Source organism: Balaenoptera borealis (genome assembly GCF_965194805.1).
Source record: "Balaenoptera borealis genome assembly, chromosome: 6".
Classification (NCBI taxonomy): domain Eukaryota; kingdom Metazoa; phylum Chordata; class Mammalia; order Artiodactyla; family Balaenopteridae; genus Balaenoptera; species Balaenoptera borealis.
Genome location: NC_138863.1, coordinates 8,577,150 through 8,604,154, shown reverse-complemented (window position 1 = coordinate 8,604,154; position 27,005 = coordinate 8,577,150). Strand labels below are relative to the sequence as shown.

General features: G+C 47.1%; 1 protein-coding gene and 1 pseudogene across 6 annotated transcripts; both read left to right on the top strand.

The window, feature by feature from the left end:
* The first annotated feature begins 11,070 nt into the window (after positions 1 to 11,070).
* LOC309630784 (heterogeneous nuclear ribonucleoprotein A1 pseudogene) lies at positions 11,071 to 12,409 on the top strand (annotated as a pseudogene). Its single transcript has one exon. The product of its transcript is annotated as a heterogeneous nuclear ribonucleoprotein A1 pseudogene (transcript).
* A 442-nt stretch (positions 12,410 to 12,851) lies between these two features.
* Positions 12,852 to 24,509, top strand: LOC309630782 (uncharacterized protein C2orf72). 5 transcript variants are annotated; one of them, XM_082396444.1, is made up of 4 exons: positions 12,852 to 16,029; positions 19,785 to 19,898; positions 22,672 to 22,707; positions 22,856 to 22,959. In XM_082396444.1, the coding sequence occupies exons 1-3, from the start codon at positions 15,153 to 15,155 to the stop codon at positions 22,674 to 22,676; spliced, it is 996 nt and encodes a 331-aa protein (XP_082252570.1). In that variant the 5' UTR covers positions 12,852 to 15,152; the 3' UTR covers positions 22,677 to 22,707; positions 22,856 to 22,959. The 5 variants fall into 5 exon arrangements, with proteins under 5 accessions (XP_082252570.1, XP_082252569.1, XP_082252568.1 ...); XM_082396443.1 differs by lacking the exon at positions 22,672 to 22,707 and having other exon boundaries at positions 19,788 to 19,898; positions 22,856 to 24,509; XM_082396442.1 differs by lacking the exon at positions 22,672 to 22,707 and having other exon boundaries at positions 22,856 to 24,509.
* The last annotated feature ends 2,496 nt before the right edge of the window (positions 24,510 to 27,005 follow it).

Below are 27,005 nucleotides of genomic sequence, written 5' to 3'. Positions count from 1 at the left end.
CAGGCTCTGTACCTTGTCAGGCAGGGCAGTAAACTAGGCCTGCAGCCACTGGTAACCCATTGGAGGAAGGACAGCTGTTCACGCTGCTGTTGCAAGTTCTGGCTTTACCGGGAAGCTCAGGAAGATCCTATCTCCCCAGGCAACTCCTCCTTTGCATATGCAGAAACAGCATATACGCTTATAATATACAAATTATATACGTTATCACACCTCACACAGCCAGTCACGGGTCCCCAGTGAAGTGAGAAGGGATGGAAAAGGAGCCCATCTGAGCGTGGGGCTGAATCCCATATCAACACCAAACAGCCAGAATCCCCCCCTCCCCAACGCTGCCCCCTGAGCTGCCCTGCCCCTCCCCGCAAGGCCATATCCTTAAAGCAAGAGGAGGCTGCAGAGCATGGAACAGTGGCCCTTGGCATTGAGAATAAGGTTACGTGTTTACCTCATGCAAACCAGCTCCCTGGAAACCTGCAGGCGACAAGTGACTCAACACACACATCCCAGAATCCTCGCCGGCGCTTGGCAAATGTGCCTTCCCGCACTGGCTCAGCCGCAGCTGCCGGGATGCCATGTGCCTCCTTTCTCTTCTCCCTTCTGTACTGTTCACATGGAGCAGCAAACACAGAAAGACTTTATTCACAGGCTCCAAGGCTCGGCCTTCTATTGAAAGCTTTCCGAATATGCAAATTCCTCAGTATTGGATTCTTCTTTTCAAGGGCTTTAAAATTGCGTACTCCCACTGTGAACAGTTAAGCAGATCAAGACTTCCCTGGGCAGGAGCTTCCCTAAAAATAATTTTTGCATTTAAAGGAGAAACTTCTGAAACTGCCATAAAGCAGAACTTTCAGCTGCAAAGTCAGGCTTGACAAAAAAGGGCAGGAGCCCAGCTTCGCCTCGTTGTGGGTACGCAGGTGGAAAACCTCTACTTTTGCTGTCTGTGCCCTGCTCCCACCGTCGCCTGGCCTCCTTCATTCAGAACTGCCCTGTGCCTGTGCGCACGCTAGCCCTGGGTGACTGGAGACTCAAACCAAGACAGTTGTCGCCCACCAGAAGCTCAAATCCAGGGAGCTGGACGAGCCTCTAAGTGAGCCAGCTCTCCTCTCTCCAGGGGCCCTGGGCCTGCCTGCTCCCTCCATCCCTAGATCCAGGAGGTTCTGATCTCAGTCCCTGCTGGACAGAGCAGATGCCCACTGGCATGACTGTTGTGTCAGTAAGCAGCGGGCGTTTCAAGGCTTGTCGTCCTGTCTGGGCTCCTCCACGGAGGCATTTCAAAGACTAGGTCCCTTCCCCTGAGATTCTGGTTCACCCTCTGCCCAGGTCTCCCTGCAGGACGGGGTGCCCTCTCCTCCCTCAGGCATCAGATAGGGTTCAAGCTGAGATAACTAAGGCAAACAGGATTCCTCTCTCCTGCCACTACCTTTCCCACCCCCGCCAAGAGATCCCTTGGTTAAAATGGGACATTTTTTCTCGATTATGTAGGATTTCACACCATATATCTGTTACACACTCTTGGCACTTCTCATGGAAATCGTTCCATGCAATATCTCATTTTAACAGCTGCATGACGTGCCATCACATGACTGTTTCTTTTTTTCTTTTTAAATTTTTATTGGAGTATAATTGCTTTACACTGTTGTGTTAGTTTCTGCTGTACAGCAAAGTGAATCAGTTATACATATACAATATCCACTCTTTTTTCGATTCTTTTCCCATATAGGTCATTACAGAGTATTGAATAGAGTTTCCCTGTGCTATACAGCAGGTCCTTATTAGTTATCTATCTTATATATAGTAGTGTGTATATGTCGATCCCAATCTCCCAATTTATCCCTCCCCCCTCCCCAAGGAAGCACTTTTAAAGGCAAGGTAAGGGAGGGGAGTCACAGGGTATGCGGCAGCTCATACACAATTCTCTGATTGGTCGATGGTGAGGTAACAGGGTGGTGTCACAGGGGTTAACATTATCAATCCTCAGGCTCCAGTAGGTCGGGAGGCTACCTGCCCATGGTCAACAAGTACTTAACTTCTTCCATTTGGTGGGGGTTTTAGCATCTGTAGAACAACTCAGGAAATGTGCATCAAATACTATTATCTAGGTACTTCAGGGAGAAACTAAAGAGTCTGTGATTGCCACATGACTGATTTACTGTTTAAATTCTTACCAGTTCTCCTGGCCCAACTGCTATTTATGTCACTATCCGTTCACATTCTTTCAGTCATTAATTCTTGAGCCAGGCTTTTGTAACTGAGGGGAAACCTACAGCTTTTCTACAAACAAGAGGCAGGCAGAGGACATGGCGGGAAGGGTCTGTCCCAGGAAAGCCCCATGGCCTTAAACACCCAGGACCACGACGAGTGGCAGAATATGCTACCCCCAAATACGCCACTTTGGCATAAGTGTTGTTTTGAGCTAAAAGCACTTAAAACACAGATGATGCAAGAAGGGCATTCTAATCTCCCCTTTCCTTCCTGAAAACAGGAGATAAAAGCTCCCACATAAAAGAAGTCCTCCTTGTACCAGAAAGAAAGTAGCATTCTTATCATCAAGGACAAAACATTAAGACTGAGAGAATTCTATACAAACGGACCTTGTTAAAATAATTCTTATCTTCCTTTAGCCTCCCCACACAGTTTACTAACTTTTCCACAATTCCCTCTCTTTGTTCAACCTAACATAAAAGCAGGTAGGTTTTGCCATTTCTTGGGATGTTCGTTCCCTTATGAAGGCTCCTATGTCATATAAAATTTGTATAAATGTGTATGCTTTTCTCTTGTTAATCTGCCTTACGTCAGTTTAAATCTTAGGCCCAGCGGAAAAACCCTAAGAGAGTACAGAGAAAATGTTGCCTCCCCTACAGATACAATGGGTCTTTGTCAACATCCAGAGAAAGTGTCCACAAGCCTGTGCACTTCCCAGCACTCCAAGCAAGAGTCCTATAATTCACTCTAATTGGACCACCTTGGGTCACATGACCCCCAGCGATGGGGAGGGACTGGAGTGTGCTGACTGGCTTAGGCCACCCAGGGCCCACTCGTGAGCTGGGTTGGTTTAGTTTCCCCTGAAGTGACTAGACTGCCTGAGGGAAGGCAGGTGATCTGAGTGAAAACTGGGTTATTTTTATTTTTATAAAACTTTATATTCTTTTTTGTTTTTTTTTTTTTTTGGTTGTGTTGGGTCTTCGTTTCTGTGCGAGGGCCTTCTCTAGTTGTGGCAAGCAGGGACCACTCTTCATCGCGGTGCGCGGGCCTCTCACTGTCACGGCCTCTCTTGTTGCGGGAGCACAGGCTCCAGACGCACAGGCTCAGTTGTTGTGCCGCACGGGCTTAGTTGCTCCGCGGCATGTGGGATCTTCCCAGACCGGGGCTCGAACCCGTGTCCCCTGCATCGGCAGGCAGATTCTCAACCACTGCGCCACCAGGGAAGCCCCGAAAATTGAGTTATTTTAATAAGCAAGCGTAGAATGCTGAGGAGGTGATCAACATGTGCATTCTCAATATTGGTTTTTTCCTTTTTTAACCCGTCGCCTACTGATGGATATACACGTTTTTCCAATCTTTCACTTTTATAAACAGTACTACAATGAACATCCTTAAACATACCTACCCTTTTGCACAGGATTCCCAATACCTTCTTCAGACTTGGGCTACACCTCTCTCTCCACGTTCGGGGCCCCAAGAACAAGCTGTCTGACACCTTTACTGTCATCACCTCCATAGCTTGAGTAATGAAGACAGAAATGAGTCAGGGCGGCTTCTAGGGTGGGGAAAAGTGATGCTTGATTCTCATTGCACAGTGGCCCAATTATGGCCAGGGAGTACTCCCCTAGGGCCAGAAATCCTGGTCAGATACCTTCATTGGTCCACCTGCCATGTGTCTTTAGATTAATTCTGTGAACTACAAAGACTAGCTAGCTCCCTGCCACACACCTGACAAATATTGGTGAGACAGAGGCATAAAAACGCAATGCTCTCTCGTTCAAAAAGTTGAGGGGAAAGAGGGACATATAGTCCATAGCTATAACAAAAAGTCTTTCTACATACTGATTTAGTTGCACCTCACAAATTTTGGTGTTTTATTTTTACTTTTATTCAATTCAAAATATTTCCCAATTTCACTTGTGTTGTTTTCATTTGTCCCACAGGTTACATAGAAAGTGTGTTGCTCAATTCCCATATATTTGAGGAATTTCTAGATATCTTATTATTATTGAATACCTCAGATAACATACTCTGTGTGTTTTCAATCCTTTGAAATTGATTGAGGCTTGTTTTATGTTTTTTTATACAATCTGATGATCTCTGTTTTTCACATAAAAGTATTTGGTGCGTTGATATAAATAATTATTAACAAGGTTAGATTTCAGTCTACCATCTTGGTTTAGTTTTCTATGTAACCCATCTGTTCTTTTTTTCTATTCATCCCTTCTCTGTCATATTTTGGGTAAATTGAGTATCATTTAGTTTGCCATTTATTTCATCTATTAATTTTTTTAGCTAAGCTTCTTGGTCTCGGTTCTAGTGTTTTCTTCCTAGAAACTGAAACATTCCTTTTAACTTACCCATGTTATTGGACTCAAGCCTGCTTACCACCCCCTGCTTGTTACCTCCTACTTGTGAACTGTCTGTCCCTCACTCACATCATTTCTCCAGTCCCGGGGGCTGTTCATTCATGCATTCATCTATCAGATACACACTTAACGAGCACCAGGATGATGCAGGAAGAGGATGCCAAGTCTCAAACAAGGCATAAATAGGAAGGGAGTTGGTTGCTTCCACCACCAGAAGTGATGAGGCAGTACAATCATTATCTCTAGCACCAGTGTGAGAAGATGCTGTCACTGTAGAAAATAAGGCCATTATAAGGATGAAGCCAGACGCTCTCTTCGATCATCTCCCAAGCAGTCCCGGTCAGCCAGACCTGAATGTGAACAAGTCAGGCTTCCTGCACAAAATGATTACCCAGGTACAGGCAGAAGTCATTGAACTAGAAAAGCCAGAAAGATTATGGGCGACTTGGAGCCAATTTTCCACACTAGTGCATCTGAGGATGATTTAAGAGCATCTTGAAATCGTAAGACCAGTGCACAAGGCCTGTATGTGTCAAGTTGTGCACAGAGGTGCTTTTTGTAAGCGCATAAAAGTTCCCAACATTAGGGCACTGATTAAAATAAAGTATCGTTAATCATATACATGATACTATTTAGCCTTTTGAAATGAAATGTCAGTCTATAGATGTTGACATGGAAAGATATCCAGAATACGTGGTTCCACGAGAAAAGCAGATATCCGAACACTGTGCACTGTGTGATGTTATCTGTACGAATGGGTTATGGTAGAGTAGATCTACGGTAGGAAGCATGGAGTAGGGATTGTGTCTGGCTTTGAATTCTGTCATATTCCAGGACATGATACAGGGATTTATATATACTAGTCCCTCAGTAAATATTTGTTGAATATAATAAACACTTTGTTAAAAACCTGGAAGGTTAACCCCCTAGCTGTTAATAGTAGGACGGTGGGTGATATTTTTTTCTTTTTTATTGTCTTTATTTTCTGTTTTTTCTGCAAGAAATATGCTGAGAAGGGAATTGCTCATTGTCTTCAGAATTACACTGTAATGAATACATACATTCCTCTGTAAGCACACACTGGGTTTTCAGGTCCCTGGTGTATGTGTTGATGGCTGAAGGAGCTGGAGGCCAGTGGAGGCTCCAATCAGCTTCAGTGACTACAGATTGCTCTTCTCAAGTTTGCCTCTCAGACAAACTAGTGACTTTCTGATGTTGATCTGTACCAGATCCATGCCCAAAGAGGAAAAAATAAAAGCTTAAAAATTCAAAGTTCTTAGAATTCTTCTAGAGGATTATAAAGCTGCATGAGGATGTGAGTTTCTGAGTCTCATTCCACTATCCAGAGAATAAAGATAAGCTCATAACTACTGTGTCGGGTGTCAAGTAAACATCAGATGGAAGAAGAGGAGGGGTTTTTTTGTTGGTTTTTTTGTTTTTTTTAAATTTATTTTTGGTTGCATTGGGTCTTTGCTGCTGTGCGCAGGCTTTCTCTAGTTGCGGCGAGCGGGGGCTACTCTTCATTGCAGTGCTCAGGCTTCTCATTGCGGTGGCTTCTCTTGTTGTGGAGCACGGGCTCTAGGTGCGTGAGCTTCAGTAGTTGTGGCACATGGGCTCAGTAGTTGTGGCTCACGGGCTCTAGAGCGCAGGCTCAGGAGTTGTGGTGCACAGGCTTAGCTGCTCCACGGCATGTGGGATCTTCCTGGACCAGGGCTCGAACCCGTGTCCCCTGCATTGGCAGGGGGGTTCTTAACCACTGCGCCACCAGGGAAGCCCCAGAAGAGGAGTTCTGAAAGAAAGCAAGTGGGTGAAAATTCTTTCTACCACAGGAATCACAGAAGTGGTGACAAAATGATTATTCTCAAAGACTGAAATAAAAACTTTCAATTCAATAAAACCCCTGAGCCCCCCAGATTAGAGAAAGGCACAGAGTTCAGTATAAGTCCAAGTGAAAACATTTAAAATATTTTATGTGCATCTTTATTTTTATCTTGCCCTGACAAAAAAATAGAGGAAAAAAAACATTTAAGCTTGCTTGCAAAATACGTTAATAAAATATTTTTTTAAGAAGTCACAGAGGACATTAGGAAGAAGAGAGAATTAGCTTAGGAGAAATAATGTGAAGCCAGGGATAAGGTTAATACACAAAATGCTTGCCATGAAAGTCCTCCACACTTGCTAGTTATGAGCCACAATTTGACTCTGAGCTTCCTAGCAGCCCATGCAAAGAAAGAAACAAGACCAGCTGTTTTACTCACGATGTCTGTTAGATTAAAAACAAATCAGGTGCTTAATTCCAAGACCAGAAAAGAATTTCTTCCATGTGTTTCCATAGTGAACAAGGGGTCCCACTGAACACACAGATCTGGCAATGAAACCCATGTTTCCATGCACTCACTGAGCCCATCCTTCTGAATCTTTGATCCATCCCTCTGGGCAAGAGAAGTGCTGGCTGGGAACTGGTCTCAGCAAGAAATGTTATCATAAGATTAATATTTAGTGGTCACCTTGTTCTATACCAGGCTCCCTGTGAACAATGTACATGAAGTCACCCACTGTTCATATCCCCAAAACACACTTCCTAGATCTCATCATCTGGAGACTAAGGGTCTGAGAAAGTGCACAGAATGAGAGGTATAGGTACAGGAGCGGGGAGTCCCTGGTGAGCACTGGCCCTCAGGTCCACCCCCATGGACACAGCTGGCATTGTATTTGACAGTCTGTAAAGGGTGCTCACTCGGAGCCTTGGCTGAGGAATAGGGATGCTTCCTGTGATTACTGACCTTTCATCCACTCTGACCTCGAGGGGCCTGGCAGGTAAAGGGTGCCTGGTTGGTTGAGGTTGGTACCTTCACGATATCCTAGGGGACGTATGGTCCCATTCCGTTCTTAGAGTCCCTGGCCACTTCCTGGCCACTCTTGGCCAGCACCATTCTACTGTAAGGCTGGATCTGGGGAGACTCAGGCTCAAGGTCTAACTTCATCTGGCCAGGCAGATTTTAAAGGAGGACCAAGTTGAGTGGCTTCAAGGTCACCCCGTCCTTATAGCACAGGTCAGCTGTTGTTCCCTCCCTGCCCTACCAGACTCTCAGATGTTGACAGAGCCTCACAAAGTCACCTTGAGGCCATGGCCATGGCCATGGCAGCAGGTGCAGACGCCCTCTTTGAGGTTGCATGTTGAGGCCACATTTTGCCCACGTTGTGCTGGGCTAAGGATGCAGACGTGCAGACCCTGCTCAGGCGAGCTTGTCAGCCGCTCCTGGACGCCAAGCAGAGCTGGCTGGTGCCCGCGCTTCACACGGATGTCCTTTCAGTTGTTGCTGCCGGGTCTTCAACCATGTGCCCCTCAGTGGATGGGTAGAGGAGGGATGGAATGGGATGGCTGAAGGGCGGCCTAAGTACAGGTGTCTACTGATGGAGGATTACCTCCCTGCCACTGCCCTTCACTCAGCCAGTGCAGGTGTGCCATGGGGGCCTGCCCACTTCTCCTCCTGACACCAGTGAACCATCATGGGCCCAGCAGGGGTACTGTAGGGGCTTAAGCCAGGGTCTCTGGCTCAGCATCCCCTCCCAGCCTTCTTAACAAACCTTCATTAGACCCCTAGAGTTCAGGGAAAACTGAGATGCTTAACCCCCAGAAGAACACCAGCTGTCACACAGATCTGCACTCCCAGTGCCCTGATGGGAACCAGTCCTGGCCAGGTATTCAATGAAGGGGAGCGGAATATGCCACCCCAAAATGTGCCACTTTGGCGTGTGGATTATTTTGAGGTGAAGGCAATCAAGACCCACCAAACTTAGGGAAAGCTTTTTACCTCTCCTCTTTTTTTTTTTTGGCCACACTATGCGGCATGCAGGATCTTAGTTCCCCAACCAGGGACTGAACCAATGCCTCCTACTTTGGGAGCATGGAGTCTTAACCACTGGACTGCCAGGGAAGTCCTACCTCTCCCTTAACTGCCTAAAAGATTTTAAAAAGGAAGCCTGTACCAAAAAGACAGCTATTACCAGAGATAACTTTTTTTCTAATCTGAAAGACTTACCAGCATGGCAGGGCAAACATCTGGTTGCCAACCACCTGCTCTTCTCATCTTCCTGTGAACGGCCCTCCTCCCCTCTGGAACCCCAGGCCCCTAACCCTTTCCTCAGCTCAGGATGGCATGCAAGCCTCCATCGCGCAACTGCCTTTGCGTCTCCTGTCTTGGTGGGGCTCCGGTATGCACATAATTAAATTCGTTTTTCTCCTATTAATTTGTTGTCTGTCGATTTAATTACTGAACCAGCCAAAGAACCCAGAATGGAGGAAAGGAATCCTTTTCTTCCCCAGCAATGAGGAAATGAAGTCCTAGCACAGTGGTGCCCTGTCTGGTCAGCCAGCAGCCAGGACACAGAGGTGAAACAGCTAGGTGGTGCTTTGGGGGGCTCCAAGAAGCTCTGGTCCTTTATGTCTCAGCACAGAAAGAATTCAGTGAGAGGCAAAGTAATAGGTAAGAAGTGATTTATTAGAATAGGACGCTTGTGAGGGTGAGAGGGTGCCACCCTAAGAACTTAGTGGGCTACAGTTTTATAATCAAAGGAAAAGTGGGGAGGGGGGAAAAGACCACCCTCTTCCTCATTCTTGAGTAGACATCACGCTTCCATCATCAGCTCCTTCTCCAGGTTGGGCAAGGGAGTTTTCTTGTCCCTACATGGTCAAGCCAAGACTGTCGTGGCACTATGGAAAAACTATTTCAGGTCTCAGTACAATGAGGGTCTTTCACTTTGAAATGTCACCTTTCCAAAAATTATTGTGTTTTTATGTGTGCAGAGAGCATGTCCTAGGGATCATTAACTTACTGAGCTCACTGGGCAGGATGTGGGTCTCATGCCACCATTGTTTTATTGTTTTGGGGCATGTCTCATGCTTCTGTTGCATGGTTTTTTTGCTAAGCAGGCCTGCTTGGCTTTGTGAAAATGCTTTCTTGAGTGATCATTAACTTCCAGGGGTCTCCCATACTTTTTGTTTACTTACAACCCCCTAGTGGGATTAACTCTTTAATTACCTAATTTGTCCCTTTACCCTGTCCTTGTCAGAGGGGGCTGCTCCGCCGTGGGGCCCACAGTTCCTCGCTGGACCCAGGCTTTGAACGCCCTCCCATGCCTCCTCCCACCCCAACCTCATTCCTGTGTGGTCCAGGGCCTCCCCCAATTTCCTTTCCCTCCATGGTCTCCCTCACATTTAAGATCTTTTTTCCTCTATCTGTCTCACCAGGGAGCCCATAAAGTCTCCCCAGGTCCCACCTTCCTCGCAGCTCCCAAAACAATTGTCTTGGGGAGAAAAGAGAGTGTGGAGGGACAAAAGAGAGGAAAGAAAGAGGGAAGGAGGAGTGATGACAAAGGAGAAAAGGAAACGGTGGGGACACGGGAAAGGGGGAGAGGAAGGAGGGAGGGGAGGGGAAGGAAGAAAAGGAGAATAGGATGAAAGAGAGGGAGAAGAGAGGAGAAAGGAAGCACCAGCAACTCAACTAAGACTACTCCTTGTTTTCCAAATCAGCACTTTTCTGTCACTCCTCCTCCCAAGTTCTGCTTGAGTGAACATGAAGAAGCAAACTGTTTCAGAAATCCTAGTTTCACTTTACATCTCCATTGATAAACCAGAGAAACAAGAAAAAGCCTGGTTGTTTTATGATTTTTAGGGCATGGACAGAGCGGAGGAAGAAATATCCTTGGCATCCTGCCTTTTTCCTGAGGTCTTTGTGATTTCCCGTTAATTTACTACCTGAACCTTTGCCATGTAAATAATACAGGTAAAGATAAACTTCACTGGCCCTGGACTCTGACCTTTGTTTAACGCCCCACCCCCTGTCTGATCCATCCTCCAACCCACCACTGGAAAGTTTGGTATTGTTACCTGGAAATTTAGAGCCAGAGGATAAATAGCTGGAGAGGCAGAGCGTGTTGGTTTTAGACAAGCCTCACGAGAAAGTACAAAAACACCAGGACAGGGACTTCCCCGGTGGTCCAGTGGTTAAGACTCTGCACTTCCAATGCAGAGTGCACAGGTTCGATCCCCCATGCCGTGCAGTGCGGCCAAAAAAAAACAAAACAAAAACACCAGCACCTCTGAGAGTTCCTCTCTAATCAGCTGATAAGTTTCCCTCTCTTCCTCAAAAAGGTAACCAAATGGGGCCAATTCCTTTTCCACTTACCTTGTAGGGCTCCCAGCCACTCTGCCACCCTCCCAGCTTATGCCCACCCAAGCTGTGCTTTGCAGGCACAACACTGCACCATTTACTTAGACAAGAATAATTTAAACAAGTGATTTACTCCCTCTTACTCCCTATTGTTGAGCACGCCTGTATTTATTTCTCTTCTTGTTGGAATGTTTCCTCTAGGTGCTTTCAAAGAGGGGCTGTATGTGATAAAGGCGTTATCTCCTGTATATGCCTGATAATTTAGCTTCAAAAATCTAGCTTCAGCTTTCTGCCCGTGGACGCCGCCGAGTAAGCATCGTTGACGTCTCTCCCCCTCCACTGCCCTCATGTCTAAGTCAGAGTCACCCAAAGAGCCCGAACAGCTGCGGAAGCTCTTCATCGGAGGTTTGAGCTTTGAAACAACCGATGAGAGTCTGAGGAGCCATTTTGAGCAGTGGGGAACGCTCACAGATTGTGTGGTAATGAGGGATCCAAACACCAAATGCTCCAGAGGCTTCGGGTTTGTCACATATGCCACTGTGGAGGAGGTGGATGCGGCCATGAATGCAAGGCCACACAAGGTGGATGGAAGAGTGGTGGAACCAAAGAGGGCCGTCTCAAGAGAAGATTCTCAAAGACCTGGTGCCCACTTAACTGTGAAGAAGATTTTTGTTGGTGGCATTAAAGAAGACACTGAGGAACATCATCTAAGAGATTATTTTGAACAGTATGGGAAAATTGAAGTGATTGAAATCATGACTGATCGAGGCAGTGGCAAAAAGAGAGGCTTTGCTTTTGTAACCTTTGATGACCATGACTCTGTAGACAAGATTGTCATTCAGAAATACCACACTGTGAACGGCCACAACTGTGAAGTAAGGAAAGCCCTATCTAAGCAAGAGATGGCTAGTGCCTCATCCAGCCAAAGAGGTCGAAGTGGTTCTGGAAACTTTGGTGGTGGTCGTGGAGGTGGTTTCGGTGGGAATGACAGCTTTGGTCGTGGAGGAAACTTCAGTGGTCGAGGTGGCTTTGGTGGCAGCCGCGGTGGTGGTGGATATGGTGGCAGTGGGGATGGCTATAACGGATTTGGTAATGATGGAAGCAATTTTGGAGGTGGTGGAAGCTACAATGATTTTGGCAGTTACAACAATCAATCTTCAAATTTTGGACCCATGAAAGGAGGAAACTTTGGAGGCAGAAGTTCTGGCCCCTGTGGTGGTGGAGGCCAATACTTTGCCAAACCCCGAAACCAAGGTGGCTATGGTGGTTCCAGCAGCAGCAGTAGCTATGGCAGTGGCAGAAGGTTTTGATTACTGCCAGGAAACAAAGCTTAGCAGGAGAGGAGAGCCAGAGAAGTGACAGGGAAGCTACAGGTTACAACAGATTTGTGAACTCAGCCAAGCACAGTGGTGGCAGGGCCTAGCTGCTACAGAGAAGACATGTTTTAGACAATACTCATGTGTATGGGCAAAAAAACTCGAGGACTGTATTTGTGACTAATTGTATAACAGGTTATTTTAGTTTCTGTTCTGTGGAAAGTGTAAAGCATTCCAACAAAGGGTTTTAATGTAGATTTTTTTTTTTTTTTTTTTTTTTTGCACCCATGCTGTTGATTGCTAAATGTAATAGTCTGATCATGACGCTGAATAAATGTGTCTTTTTTTTAAATGTGCTGTGTAAAGTTAGTCTACTCTGAAGCCATTTTGGTAAACTACCCCAACAGTGTGAAGTTAGTATTCCTTCAGGGTGATGCCAGGTTCCATTCAAAATTTATTTACAACCTGCTTTGGTGGAGAAGCTATTGTCTTCCGAAACCTTGGTGTAGTTGAACTGACAGTTACTGCGTTGTGACCTGGAGTTCACCGTGAAAAGGGTCACCCAAGCAAATTCATGGAGTTTTTTGATTATTAATATGATTGTTGGCACATTCTATGCAATATATCTAAATTGGATTATGGTACCAGATATAGATGGGAATGAAGCTTGTGTATCATCCATTATCATGTGTAATAAATAAACAATTTAATACCCAAAAAAAAAAAAAAAAAAAATCTAGCTTCAAAGTTCTTTCTCTTTGATACTTTAAAAATATTATTCAACTATCTTTTTTTTTTTTTTGGCTGCGCCACACAGCATGTAGAATCCCAGCTCCCCAACCAAGGATAGAACCTGTGCCCCCTGAAGCAGAAGTGCAGGGTCTTAACCACTGGACCGCCAGGACAGTCCCTATCTTCTTAAATCCAGTGTTACTATTAAGAAATGTGAAGTCAATTGATTTTTGTTCCTTCCTCAGCCCTCTGCTATCCAGCTGCCTGGAACACAGAGGTAATGGCTGGAGCTTTAGCTGCCAGTTTGAATCATGAAGAAGAGATGGGGGAATAGTGATCTGGAATGCAACCTGAGTCTTCAAAGACCTAGTAAAACAGAGCTACTACATCAGCCATGAACTGTCCACCTCCAAACTTCTACAAGAGAGAAAAATAAACTTTCACTGTGTTTATGCCACTGTTATTTGTAGTCTGTGTCATTAGCAGCTGAAATGAATCTTAATTCATGTATTGATTAAATCTGCACTGGCTTATACTTTCCAGAAATCTGATTAAACTAATAGCTTTCACTGTTTTCTTATAACAAAGGTATCCCATTTATTTTATACAGTTAGAAAATACAGATAAGCAAAAAGGACAAAATAAAAATAAAAATTACCTGTCATTCTTATTATCTAGAGATGAGCATGACTACTTTTCTGAATATATTCTTCTGTACACACACACACATATTGTTTTAATTTTAGAAGATTAGGATCATCTGGAAAGGACTTCTGTTTCTCTCCCACACACCACAACCCAACCACCTGCGGCCTCCAGGAAGGTAGGGTGGGGGAGGGCACGTCTCATAGTTTTTAGGTTTGTTTCTCAGTCCTCTTCAACCTCCTTCTTGCTTCCGTGGCATCTTCAGGATTGTATTCACGGGAATGGGCCAGCATCTCAAGCACATTACCAGAGTGTCAGCCCTGCATTATTTTTTTCATTCCACCAATCACCATCTGAAGCTGTTATTTATGCATTTACTTGTTTATCGTCTTTCTCTCCCAGCCTCCACTAGACGGTCAGCTCCACAAAGGTAGGAACTTGGCCTGTTCACAGCTGTCTTCCCAGCACCGGTAGAGTGCATGGTAGAGATGCTCGGTAAATACAGATTGGTTGACTGAATCACTGAGCTGGTGCTGGAACCCAACCTGACTCCAGCCCAGGGCTTCTTGCTCCATATCTTGTGTTTTTCCCACCCAAGCCCCTGGATATCCATCATGGGCAGAGATGGTATAGAGAGGCACAACAAAGACCACAACAAAGATATGGGGTCCTCCCCCCGAACATTGGCTATACCACTGTAGGATGATCAGACTTAGGGCAGGACTGCTTGGATATGTTTGAATCCCCACTGCTTGCACACAGGAGGTGCTCAAAAAAGGTTTGCTTTATTGAATGGACATACAAACTCTCCAGGAGGAGATGTTTCAACATAATTACAGGGGCAGGAAACAGAGTAACTACAAGAGCAGATTGTGGGTTATTCGGTGAAGGAGAGAGCTGAGTATTAACAAGTTATTGACCCAAAGGGGACTTTGGTCTATACTGAGTAATAGAGAGAGGAGAGGTAAAGAGCCTTGACCAGCGCTGCCCAATGCCCTAGTCACTCACTTCATGTGGTTATTTACACTTAATTGAAATGAAATAAAATCTAAATCTTGCACTAGCCAGATTTCAAGTGCTCCATAATAGCCACATACGGCTAGTGGCTACTGCATTGGACAGTACAGATAATATGAAACGCTTCCATCACCATCAAATGTTCTCTTGGACGAAGCTGACTTAGACCCTTAGAATGAAAGGAAATGCATTCCTGCTTCTGACCTGGCCTACTGACATCCTCTTGTCCCCTTCCCGCACACATAGATCAGAGCACCATCCGTGCCCCACATCTGCCCCCCTAGACTTTCCGTTCCACAGGGAGCAACACGATCTGCCTCCACTTCCCAGTGCGGAGGGCAATGCCCTGCAGGTCATAAGGACTTGTTGAAACAATGAGCCCTCAATTAGTTTTTGTTAAATGCTGAAGGCCCGAAAGGTGAGTCAAGGACAGAAGTAACAGAAGAGACCCCTGCTTCCCTTCTTTTCTCACCTCACTACCCCCTTATCTGGTGCCCTGCCCCAGCCGCCAACTTCACTGCAAAGCAGCAGTCACGGGCAGCCCGGCCTCCAAAACTTCCCGTCGCCGAACCATGAGAACTCAGAAATCTATCTGCTCCAGGCCTCAGACCAATCTAGCTTGTGAAGGTCCATTTGCTCACATGATAATTTTCTGTCTTCCTCTACCTTCGGCTCCTGTACACCTAGCAGGTGTTCAATAAATGTTGGATGGATGGATGGGTGGATGGATGGATGAACGGCTCAGTTTCCCCGCGTCTGCCACAGGGACCGCGGGAGGGGGAGAGCCTCCGCTCCGGCCCAGCAGCCGGCTGGAGCTGGGCGATCCCGGCCCGCGGGCCGGGGGTCGGGCGGGGCACAGCCCTCGGGGGCGTGTCCTCCCGGGCCCGGGCGCCGCCGCCGCCGCCGCCGCCCCGAGAGGCATGCAGCTAGCCCGGCAGGGCTGCGGGGGCCGCAGAAGGCGGGAGGCGGCGAGCATGGAGCGCGAGCTGGAGGCGCTGGCTGCCCGGCCCGCGCGCCCGGCTGAGCCGCCCTTCCAGGCGCTGGTGGAGGCGGCGGGCGGCTGCGGGCAGGTGTTGCTGGTGGGCGAACTGTGGGAGCGCGAGCAGAGCCGCGCGCTGCTGTGGGACTTCGCCCGGGCGGTGTTCCCGCCCCAGCAAGCCGCGGGCAAGCCGGGCGGCGCGGCGGCCGAGGGCGCGGGGCCCGGGGCGCCGGGGGCGCAGAAGGTGCCCGAGACCCGGGCGCGCGCCATCCGCTCACCGCTGGTCTTCGTGCTGTGCCGCGCGTCATCGCTGGCCTCCCGGGAGCCGCGGCGCCACCTGCGGGAGATGCTGCGGGACGTGCGCAGCCGGCGGCGGCCCGGCGCGGCGTTGGTCGGGGTGCTGGTGGCCGAGGCGGAGCCCGAGGACGCGGTGGCTCCGGAGCTGCGGCTACTGGAGGCGCTGCTGCGCACGGTGTTCGGCCGCCAGGCGGGAGGCCCGGTGCAGGCGGCCGCCTACTGCCCCGGCCACCCGGCTTCCAGCTTGACTGTTCAGGCGGCCGCCTGCAGGGCCCTGCAAGCCGCCGGGCCCTTGCGACCAGGTGAGTGGGCTCGAGGTCCCGGACGGCGTGGGCGGGCGGCGGCTGGGGAAAGGCCAGCTTTTTTGGCCAGCGCCCCCCTCATGGTACACCGAGGTAAACTGAGGCTGGGAGAGAGGAGGTGCCTAGCACTAGGCCTCCCAGGTAGGGCGGAGCAGGCCCTGGGCAACGGGCCGAGTCTGTCCCGGGAGGATCCTGCGTGCATGGGATCCTGAGTGCTTAGGAAAGACGCGGGGGCAAGCAGAAGGCAGGGCAGGTTGGTGGAAAGAGGGCTGGACTGAGCTGGGCAAAGATCTGGAGTTGGGGGGGAGGGGGAGGAGGAGACGGGAAAGCCTTGGGATGCACCAGTTTCAAGGTGGGAGGAGGACAGAATTGGGACTAGGGGGATATCCGGTGCCAGGAGCTTCTAGGACGCACACAGCTAGGGATGCGCTAGAGACGCGACCGTGAAACGCCGCGGGGTCAAAGGAAGAAGGCAAGGAATAAATGCCGGGGACTTGGAGGTGAGGGGAGAAAGGATGTGAGGGACTGAGGGCCTAGAGTTTCCCAGTCCTTCTTGGCTACCCACTGCAGTGTCTCCCTCTCTTCCCTCCCCACTCTCCTGAAGTGTGGGGAGGGAAGTAAGGGTCTTCTCCCAGCCCCAGTGACTGCTGCCATCAGCAAAAGGGTCAGAATCTCCTCCATCCGGGTACACAGGGTTTTACAGGTTTCCAGTGCCCAGAGATTAAAATATGGATGTTAAGTACAGCTGGATCTGGCAAAGCTGGAGTGATCTTTTCACTTCTAGCTTCCTTCCCCCCACTCCTCTCCAGCACCTGCCGCCCTCCAAGCTTTCCAGCCTCTGCCAACCTTCTTGCTAAAGAGTTAATGATGACAGAGGCTGTGTTCCGCCTCCCTGGGCATTGGTGTGTTAACTCAGCAACTGGGTGATGCCAGACTTACAGGGGTCGGGGGTGGGGCTTTTCCTGCAAGGAGACCTGGTACCTCTGATGTCACAAATGTCACAGACTTACCTGCCAGCTTGGCCTGCCTAGGTGAAGACCATTCCTCTCAGCTGCGGAGCCTGCCCTAACCTTCCCCTCCCCTTCCCACAACTCTTTTGTTGAGTCTGTGAGGAAGCCAGCTAAATTTGAAACTCAAGGACCAGCATTCTGAAAGACATGGAGAATGTCCTGAGGTGGACTGTCATTCAGATTGTTGCTGCCAGCACCTTTGCTGACCTGGCCCCATGGGGAAACTTTTCTGTCCCCTAATGAGCCTGTGCCTAGAAAATTCTCTGAGCCCTTTGTCTCTTAGACATCTCTTATTCCCAAGGAACAACTTTTTTTGAATTTTACTTTATTTATTTTGTTATACAGCAGGTTCTTATTAGTTATCCATTTTATACATATTAGTGTATATATGTCAGTCCCAATCTCCCAATTCATCCCCCACCCCCCACCCCCCCACAGGGAACAACTTTTAATTCCCCAGAGCCAAGCTTGCTCTGGGCTCCTAAACTTTTTTTTACATTGCAGTTGCCTCAGAGAGAAAAGCCTTTTCTTCCATTCTCCTTTTCCTGACCAATCCCATCTTACCATTCAGAACTGGACTTCCTCCTCCAGAAAGCCTTCCCTGACCCGCCCACTCCCATTTGCAAGTTCACAAATGAAATCCCCGAACCTGCTTCTGCTCTCCAAGCTCTTACCACATGGTTTTGTCACTTTCCCTTGTGAGTTGAATCACCACTGTATTCCCATTTCCTGACACCCTGCTTGGCATGCAGAATCCTTGCCTCTTTTTAAACACTAACATTTCAAATTTTTAACATTTTGCAAGGGAATCATTCTATATATTGTGTTAAAGTCGATTGTACTTTTATCAAAACATAATGAACATGAAACCTTTCATTAATGACTAAAGGTCATGGGTGTAATTATAACTCATTGTCCAGTAATTTCTTCCAGGCTTTTGCGGTGGGTTACACCATGGATTCATGCTACTAAGGTTTTGCTAGCGCTTGCAGAGTTTTCCAATCTCTTTCCTCACTGTCTGATGGCTATTCTTATATTTTTAGGTTGCCTGCCTCTTGGTAGTGCTCTTTTACCCAGTTTATGCTTAATTCAGATGCATTTTGGTTGAAAAACAAGGACCCAATCTTTTTAGAATTGGGTACAGATTAAGAGTAAATTGGCCCCAAGTAAAGAATTATGAGAAAGGATTTTCTGTGTCTTGGCTCTCCGGAGTCCTTTTTTAAAACTTTATTCCAGCTGACCTTATTCCAGATGGTTAGGGATCTCAAGTAATCCCCAGATAACTGAGGTGGTACTATAATAAGGAAACTCGAATCGACATGTAATTGTTTTGTGTGTGATTATCAAAAAAGATTAATTCTATTTCTATTAAGAAATAGTTTGATGGCCATTTCAAGAATAGTTGAATGGCCATCATTTAAAAATCTACAAATAACAGGGCCTTCCCTGGCAGTCCAGTGGTTAGGATGCCGCGCTTCCAATGCAGGGGGCGCGGGTTTGAACCCTGGTCGGGAAACTAAGATCCCACATGCTGCGTGGCCCCCCCCAAAAAAAGTCTACAAATAATAAATGTTGGAGAGGGTATGGAGAAAAGGGAGCCCTCTATACTGTTGGTGGGAATGTAAATTGGTGCAGCAATTATGGAAAACAGTATGGAGCTTCCTCAAAAAAATAAAAGTAGAGTTGCCGTATGATCCAGCAATCCCACTCCTGGGCGTATACCCAGACAAAACTATAATTCGAAAAGATACATACACCTCTATGTTCATAGCAGCACTACTTACAATAGCCAAGACGTGGAAACAACCTAAATGTCCATTGACAGATGAATGGATAAAGATGTGATGTATATATCACATTGTGTGTGTGTATGTACATATATATATATATATATATATATATATACACAATGGAATATTACTCAGCCATAGAAAGAATGAAATAATGCCATTTGCAGCAACATGGATGCAACTAGAGATTATCATACTAAGTGAAGTAAGTCAGAAAGAGAAAGACAAATACCATATGGTATCACGTATATGTGGAATCCTAAATACGACACAAATGAACATACCTACAAAACAGAAACAAACTCTCAGACATAGAGAACAGACTTATGGTTGCCAAGGAGGAGGAGGGGTGGTGGGAGGGAAGGATTGGGAGTTTGGGATTAGCAGATGCAAACTACTGTATATAGGATGGATAAACAACAAGGTCCTACTGTATAGCACAGGGAACTATATTCAATATCCTGTGAAAAACCAGAATGGAAAAGAATATGATAAAAGCATATATGTATGACTGAGTCACTTTGCTGTACAGCCCAAATTAACACAACATTGTAAATCAACTAAACTTCAATAAAATTTAAAAAATAGTTTGAACTAAAAATCCGGGGGTAGGGGGGTAATTACTGCTTCTTGAGTTTTTTCTTTGGTGCTATGTAACTGTAATTAATTTCATGTCATTTTTGTTACTGTAGTTTCTCCAACATGGTACCTACGTAGGGTTTTTGCGAAGATGAAATGAGGTAATATATATATAAAAGCAGTCTTTCTTTTTGTTTTTTTTTTTAAAGCTCAAAAACCCACCCCCTTTTGCAAATCAGAATCTTTCTTTTTTAATCAGGCAGTTAAAACTAGGGCAGTTGCAGTTGAAGCTCTTGGTTTGCTGAACAGAAAAGTCTCTCAGTCGTGTCAAGCACCATCTAACCCCACTGCCTCTGGGACTTTGTGTTCTTTCTAGCAGAAGGAGCCTGGGAGAGACCCGGCCTCCCAGGACTGCTGGCATGCTTTTCCTGGGGTCCCTGGAGCCGGGGGAAGGACCCAGATGCCACTTCCCCCAGTGACCCAGCTCAGGGTGAGTGTGTCGCCTTCCTGGCTTCCTGGACCCTGAGGGGGGCTTGGGGTTACGGTCACGTGCACACAGGGGACCATAGGGATGGAGTGGCCCACCATCGGCGAAGCCCTTGCCTCGTGCGGGGCGTGAGGGTGAGCAAAATGAGGTGCCTTGACGCCCAGGCAGCCGGCACTCAGGCTGGGTCAGCGGGGCTCTCGCCCCAGGAGTCTCTGCCTAAGGAAGGGGTTGTGGGCGGGGCCGGAAGACAGTTGCCAGACGTGCGTGGTGGGGCACCTGGAGCCAAACGTATTATCTCCCCTGAGCATCCAGGGAGTTTAACAAGTGACTTTTGAGCTGGAGGTTGGGGGATTTTCTTAGACAGAAATGGGAAGATTTGGAGAGGCAGCACCATGAACAAAGGCTTGACAGCATGATGTCAAGCTCAGAAAAGGGACCCTTGCCAAGAGTGCCCTGGGGGTGAGGTGCAGAAGGAGACTGGTGAGGGCCGAGGCTGAAGAGGAGAGCTGGAGCCAAATCAGGGCCCTGGACCCAAGTCTCTCAGGAATAGGGAGCCCTGGCGACTTCTGAGCAGGGGTGTGCGCTGATTACGGTGTGTAGAGACGTGACTGGACTGCAGGAGCAGGGAGAGACCAGAGGCAGAGCCCACCTAGGAGGGGACTGCACCCTGCTGGAGCACTGAGGTCCCCACCTTGCTGGCTGTCACCTCCAAGAGGCCCTGAGCTGTCTCCTCTCCCAGGCTCACTCACTACACCGCAGCTGCTCCTGCCATCAGCAGGCGAATCTCCAGTCTCCTATAACATAACATAGTAACAGAAGTGACTCCCCATCACCTTCGTCACATACCCAAACCTATGGCATGAGTATCTCATCATAATCACAGGTCCCACCCACACTCAAAGGAGGGGATTATGCAGGATAAGTACACCAAGGAATGGGAATCATGGGGGCTGTCTTAGAATTCTGTCTACACAATTGAAAGCTCAAAAAATACAAAAGAAGAAACACAAATATTAAAAATCATTCATTTAATTCCCCCACTCAGAGGTAACTATAATTTGGGTAGACCATCCTGTCTGTCTGTCTATCTAGCTATCTATTTATATTGCCTTGTACTATTTAAATATTAATAAATTCACTTCTATATAATATACAAATCATCTGCAAAATTCATCATATATTTAATATATTTAATTGCAGAAATGTTAACTTCAACCTCTCCATCATCATTTTGGATGTATCTGGAAACTAAAGGGGAAAAAAAGCAAAGGAATCATAAACATTTTTTTTTTTTTCTTTTTTTTGGCTGCGTTGGGTCTTCGTTGCTGCGCTTGGGCTTTCTCTAGTAGAGGCGAGCAGGGGCTACTCTTCATTGCGGTGCTCAGGCTTCTCATTGCAGTGGCTTTTCTTGTTGCAGAGCTCAGGCTCTAGGACACATGGGCTTCAGTAGTTGTGACCACAAGCTCAGTAGCTGTGGCTCAGGGGCTTAGTTGCTCCGCGGCATGTGGGATCTTCCCAGACCAGGGCTCGAACCTGTGTCCCCTGCATTGGCAGGCAGATTCTTAACCACTGTGTCACCAGGGAAGTCCCCATAAACAACTTTATGTAACTCTTTGATCACTTCTCTCTGTAGCATATAACAAATTGTTTAGTCTCATGTAGAAGTGAATGTATTAAATGCAAATTGCGTGTACAGACCATACATAAACATTTATAATATACATAATAAATAGCAGATTATACATACATACATTTACATACACTGTTTTAGAATCTGCTTTCTTTATCAATAACATACTGTGATTGTGCAGTATTCCACAGTGATAATTATACGTCAACATCTTTCATCCTTTTTTTTTTTCTGAGGTAATTGTAGATTCACATGCAGTTGTAAGAAATCACATTAAGAGATCCTGTGTACATCTTGCCCAGTTTTCCCCCATGTACATCTTGCAAAACTACAGGATAATATCACAACCTGGGTGTTGACATTGAAACAATCCACAGACCTTATTCAGATTTCCTGAATTTTACTTGTGTGTGTGTGTGCGTGTGTGTGTGTGTGTGTGTTTAGTCCTATGGAATTTTATACATCATTTTAAAAAAATTTATTTAATTAATTAATTTATTTTTGGCTGCGTTGGATCTTCATTGCTGCGTGCGGGCTTTCTCTAGTTGTGGCGAGCGGGGGCTACTCTTCATTGCGGTGCACGGGCTTCTCATTGTGGTGGCTTCTCTTGTTGCGGAGCACGGACTCTCGGCACGTGAGCTTCAGTAGTTGTGGCTCGCTGGCTCTAGAGCGCAGGCTCAGCAGTTGTGGCACACAGGCTTAGTTGCTCTACGGCATGTGGGATCTTCCCAGACCAGGGATCAAACCCATGTCCCCTGCATTGGCAAGTGGATTCTTAACCACTTCTCCACCAGGGAAGCCCTATACATCATTTTTAATGCCTGAATCCCATAATGTGACTGAGCCACAGTTTACTCAGCCAATCCCTTTGTCAGATATCAAATCAGTTAGGATGCTCTCAGCTGTAGGTAAAGAAACCATGACTCAAACTAGCAGAAGCAGACAAGGAATTCATTATCTCACCTAAAAGACGGTCTAGAGGTGGAGTCAGTTTCAGGGCTGGTTGATTTAGGGGTCCGGCAACACTTTCAAGGACCCAGGTTTTTTCATTCTCTTTGCTGGGCCGTCCTCAGTGCTGTTTGATCCGTAGGCTGGTAGCAAGATGGCTGGAGCAGTTCCACTAATTATTCCTAATTATTTCCTTAGGATAAAATCCTAGAAGTGGAATTGCTGGGTCAAAGGGTATGTACTTTTTTAAGGTTTTCGCTACGTATTTTTTTGTGTTTTTAAAGTAGATAGTCACTGGGGCCAACTCCTTCCCTTTCATTCCCAGCTTACCCGCTCATAAACTTTATCTTCTCATTGGGTGATTCCTTCTCTTGTGTTCCAGATAAGTTCCAGGACCCTGAGGAGCATCTGGCACTGACAGTCGTATATCCCAACGGAGACTGCGAGGATCCCGGAAAGGGGTCAGTAGCCTGTGATAGAGTTGCCTCCACTCCCGCTGAGCCCGCCGGAGACTTGAGATGAAGGCTGGACCCCTGGCTGCCCCGGCTCCAACCTACAGACAGGGGGCTGGCTCTCACTGAGCTACCCTGCCTCCATGTTGACTTGGGATGCTGGTAACTACAAAGCCCCACCTGCCAGGGGGCTGTTACTTTGACCTGTTACCAGCCAGGCAGCGGGACTTACTAAGCTAAGCAGGACCTAGGAAAATGTATCCTCCGGGAATCTGGCCCCCCCCTCACATTTGCTCACTCTCGGGTCACTGTGGGATTATTTTTTCTCTCTTTGCCGCGGTTTCTCTATGCCATTGAGACAGCTGGCTATCTGCTTTCAGGTTGTGCGGTGCTGTGACATCCCATGATTGTTTGCATGAGTGGCCATCATTTCAAGAGCAGTTGGACTAGAAATCATCAGATCTGAGAGGGGAGCCTTGGACCTGTCACTCAACCTTTGGGTCTTCTGTTTCTCAAACACGTAAGGGCGCTACCAGCCCAGTGGCTCTCAGCCAGGGGTCAGGCTACCCCTCCAGGCAGTATTGGAAATTTGTGTGTGTGTGTGTGTGTGTGTGTGTGTGTGTGGTGTGTTGGGAGAATCACTGCAACTGTGGGGCACCCCTGGAATTTAGTGGGCATCTCACAATGTGCAGGGCAATCTCCAGCAGCACAAAGTTGTTCCATTCAAAATGCCAATCATGGCAACTTTGAGAAACTGTAGATGAGACCATCTCCTCCCTGTCAAATTCTAGGAAGAGTCCCCCAGAGCAGAGAGAGTTGGGCTTCCTGGGGCTTTGGCTTCCAGAGCAAGCCAGAATAAAGATGCATTGCCACCCTGGGGGCCTTTTGGGCCAGAGTCAGTATGGCCCCTGTGCTGCAGGCCCAGGGCATAAATAGCTTTGCACACTCTTGAGAAGAAAGGACCATCTTTCTTCCTCATGTTGACATTAACTTTCTGTGCCGCGTTCTTTGAGAATAAAGATGCTAGGAACTAAGCACAGCACCAAACAGAAGGAACGTTAGGGGTGTGGATTACAAGAGCATAGGATTTGTTCTTGATCTCAGGTCCTGACCCAAGGTCAAAGCAGACGAAGCCCAGAGGTGCCGAGTTCCTCAATCCTTTTTTCTCTGTTTATGAGTCAGTCAGGGTCAATGATGTTCCCTTAAAAGCCAGGAAGACCATCTGACTGTTCACTCAGAGAGGGAACTCTGTATTAGCTCCCTTGTCTTTCTCACCTGCCCCTGGAGAAATCCAGTCTTTGGAATGGCAAGGACAGCTCCTGATTTTCCCAAGTAGAAAGCACTGTCTAAGGGAAGCAGCTAAATTCATTCATTCATGCATGATTCACTCAGCAGACATGCAGTTGTGCCCAGCGCTCTGCAAGATGCTACATAACTTGTATGAGTTATTTCAGCTCTTGCTGTGATGGCGACCAAATGTGCAACGGGAAACCTTCTGTGGCCGAGGAGCTCTTTGATGTTAAGGAGGAGCCCTCCCTGCTCCGTGCCTTTTTTTCCTCTATAATTTATTCTCTATAATAGGGAGCCTAAGCCTAGTCCGTATCAGTGTGAGGGCAGGTAGGATGCCGGGAAGGATACAGCTGACTTCCTCCTGCGCAAAAATGGACTCAATGAATTGCTGTTGACTTTGTTTTAAAATGGGGAGCCCCATTCCTTTGACCTCTACCACCACGGCCACTGCCACCTCCCGGGAAGAGAGGAAGCAGGACAGGAGCCCACGTTGCCTGTCAACCAAGTCCTCCAGCTGCCCTGAAGAGTGCAAGATGTCCGCCTGTGCACGCTCGCCTGCACCCCGCTCTGATCCGAGTTGGATCCAGAGTTGCATACAGACCAAGTTCTGCATCAGTGTTATTTCGACCAGAGGCTAGGACTGGAGAGGGCTCTTCAGTACTTAACTGGGCCCAGAATGGTGTGTCTCAGTTAATCCAAAGGGAGTTTTAGACCAGTGCACTCAGCAGAGACATTGATACTACAGCCAATTTTACTGGTGCAGGTGCTGCAGCAGTAGGAGTGGCTGGTTCTGGTGCTGTTACTGGAACAGTCTTTGGCAGCCTCATCATTGGTTTTGCCAGAAACCCTTCGCTGAAGCAGCAGCTGTTCTCATACGCTATACTGGGATTTGCCTTGTCTGAAGCTGTGGGTCTCTTGTTTGACGGTTGCTTTCTTGATTTTGTTTGCCATATAACAGAAATTACTGCTTGAAATGTTGGCATTCATATAAATTGCAGATGTAATTCTGTGTATCTTACTGTGACTCCGAAAACTGTAGTATTGGTTTCATGGAAATGAATGTTATTTCCAAAGTCATTTCATTAAAGATGAAAACGTTAAAAAGTAAGAATAAAAAAATAAAATAAAATATGGAGACTGGTATTTTTTAAAAAATAAATTTATTTATTTCATTTATTTATTTTTGGCTGCGTTAGGTCTTCGTTGCTGCGCGCAGGCTTTCTTTCTCTAGTTGCCACGAGCGGGGGCTGCTCTTCGTTGCGGTGCGCGGGCTTCTCATTGCGGTGGCTTCTCTTGTTGCAGAGCACAGGCTCTAGGCACGCGGGCTTCAGTAGTTGTGGCTTGTGGGCTCTAGAGCGCAGGCTCGGTAGTTGTGGCGCCCGGGCTTAGTTGCTCCGCGGCATGTGGGATCTTCCCGGACCAGTGATCGAACCTGTGTCCCCTGCATTGGCAGGCGGATTCTTAACCACTGCGCCACCAGGGAAGCCCCAAGACTGGTATTTTTGAAGCTGCTATATTTTTCTATTTCTCTGTTAATTTCTTTGTAATAATTTGGTTGAAGTTTTGTTATTTGATGGGGGGCGGGAGCTTTTTTTAAGTTAGGAAATTGTCTAAGGCAGAAGTCACAAGACAGTAGCCTCTGCTGTGTTTAAAAATCTTTTGTATTTGTTGCCAACATTTGAAACTTGGGAGATTGCATGTAAAAAAGCTGGTTTTCTGGGTGAAGGATGGGGCATGTTGTCCCCTCCAGTTTCCTGTACCCTCCCACCCACCTCTCCCACTCCTCTGCCTCTCTTCATCTGAATATGCCATGTGCCTGGTCCTGGTCCTGGCGGGCAAGTGAGTTTGCAAGCCTCTGGTATAAAGCGTGGTTTACTCAGTATTTTTTCCTTACCTTCAGTTTTTGCTGTGAAGAGTTGAAGAGAGAAGGTCTTTCTTTACTGAGATTTGGGTTCTGCCTCCCAAATGTTAAACGGGACTGAGACCCATCTTTGCTTCCTTGAGAAATGGCTAAGATACGCCCCATCCTTTTAGGAAATGTTGTTGCTGTCTTCTAGCAGACAGAAGAGTTAGGTAACAGAAGGGATGGCTTTGGCAGTGGGTCTCTTCTCTAGGGACCCTTTACAAGGCACAAAGGTTGGGCTGGGCCTGTCTGAGGGCAGAATTAGGTCAGTGGTACCAGGAGCCATCGGTGAGGGGCCTCCAGTCAGGTCCCCGTGTGGGCTCTTGGGTGCTAATCTTTCTAATATGGCAGTGGTTGTGTTACTTCTGACTTAAATCAATAATTCCTAATATCTAATAAAACCAAACAGTACCTCATTGCTGGCTAATTGGAAACGGAATGGATCTTTCCCTTTATTCTCATAAAAGTGTTCCTTGAAGGGACCCTTGGGAGCAAGGCATCTGGTTAAATGGCAGGACCTCTGGAATCGTCTGGCCTAAAGTCCCTCAGTCCTGCCCTGGGTGACATCTCCACAACCCTATTGGCTGGGATTGGAAAACATGTAGCTGGAAAGTGTAAGAAGATATTTAAAAAGAGTTTTTTTTTTAAGAGATAGCATTTAACTTGGTATTTATTAGGGTGTGTGTCTGCACACGCGAATGTTTAACGAGATAAAACGGCCTTAACTGAGTCTCAGAGAACCCTTTATACTACGTGCGTCACAGTTTCCTCTCAAAATATTTGTTCACAAGACCTTCTGCACAAGAGTCCCTTGGTTATCAAACCAAAGCTTAAGGCAAAGCTGCAAAGGGGTCAAGGGCTGAGGCCCCTACACCTGTGGTCTAAAC

What these genes read in the sequence shown, in the direction of transcription:
- LOC309630782 (XM_082396442.1), top strand. Translation starts at nt 15,153, where the DNA reads ATGTTGGATGGATGGATGGGTGGATGGATGGATGAACGGCTCAGTTTC. An exon ending in CGCCGGGCCCTTGCGACCAG is followed by an intron (nt 16,030 to 19,784) that starts GTGAGTGGGCTC and finishes TGTTCTTTCTAG; the next exon opens with CAGAAGGAGCCTGGGAGAGA. An exon ending in CCCCAGTGACCCAGCTCAGG is followed by an intron (nt 19,899 to 22,855) that starts GTGAGTGTGTCG and finishes CTTGTGTTCCAG; the next exon opens with ATAAGTTCCAGGACCCTGAG.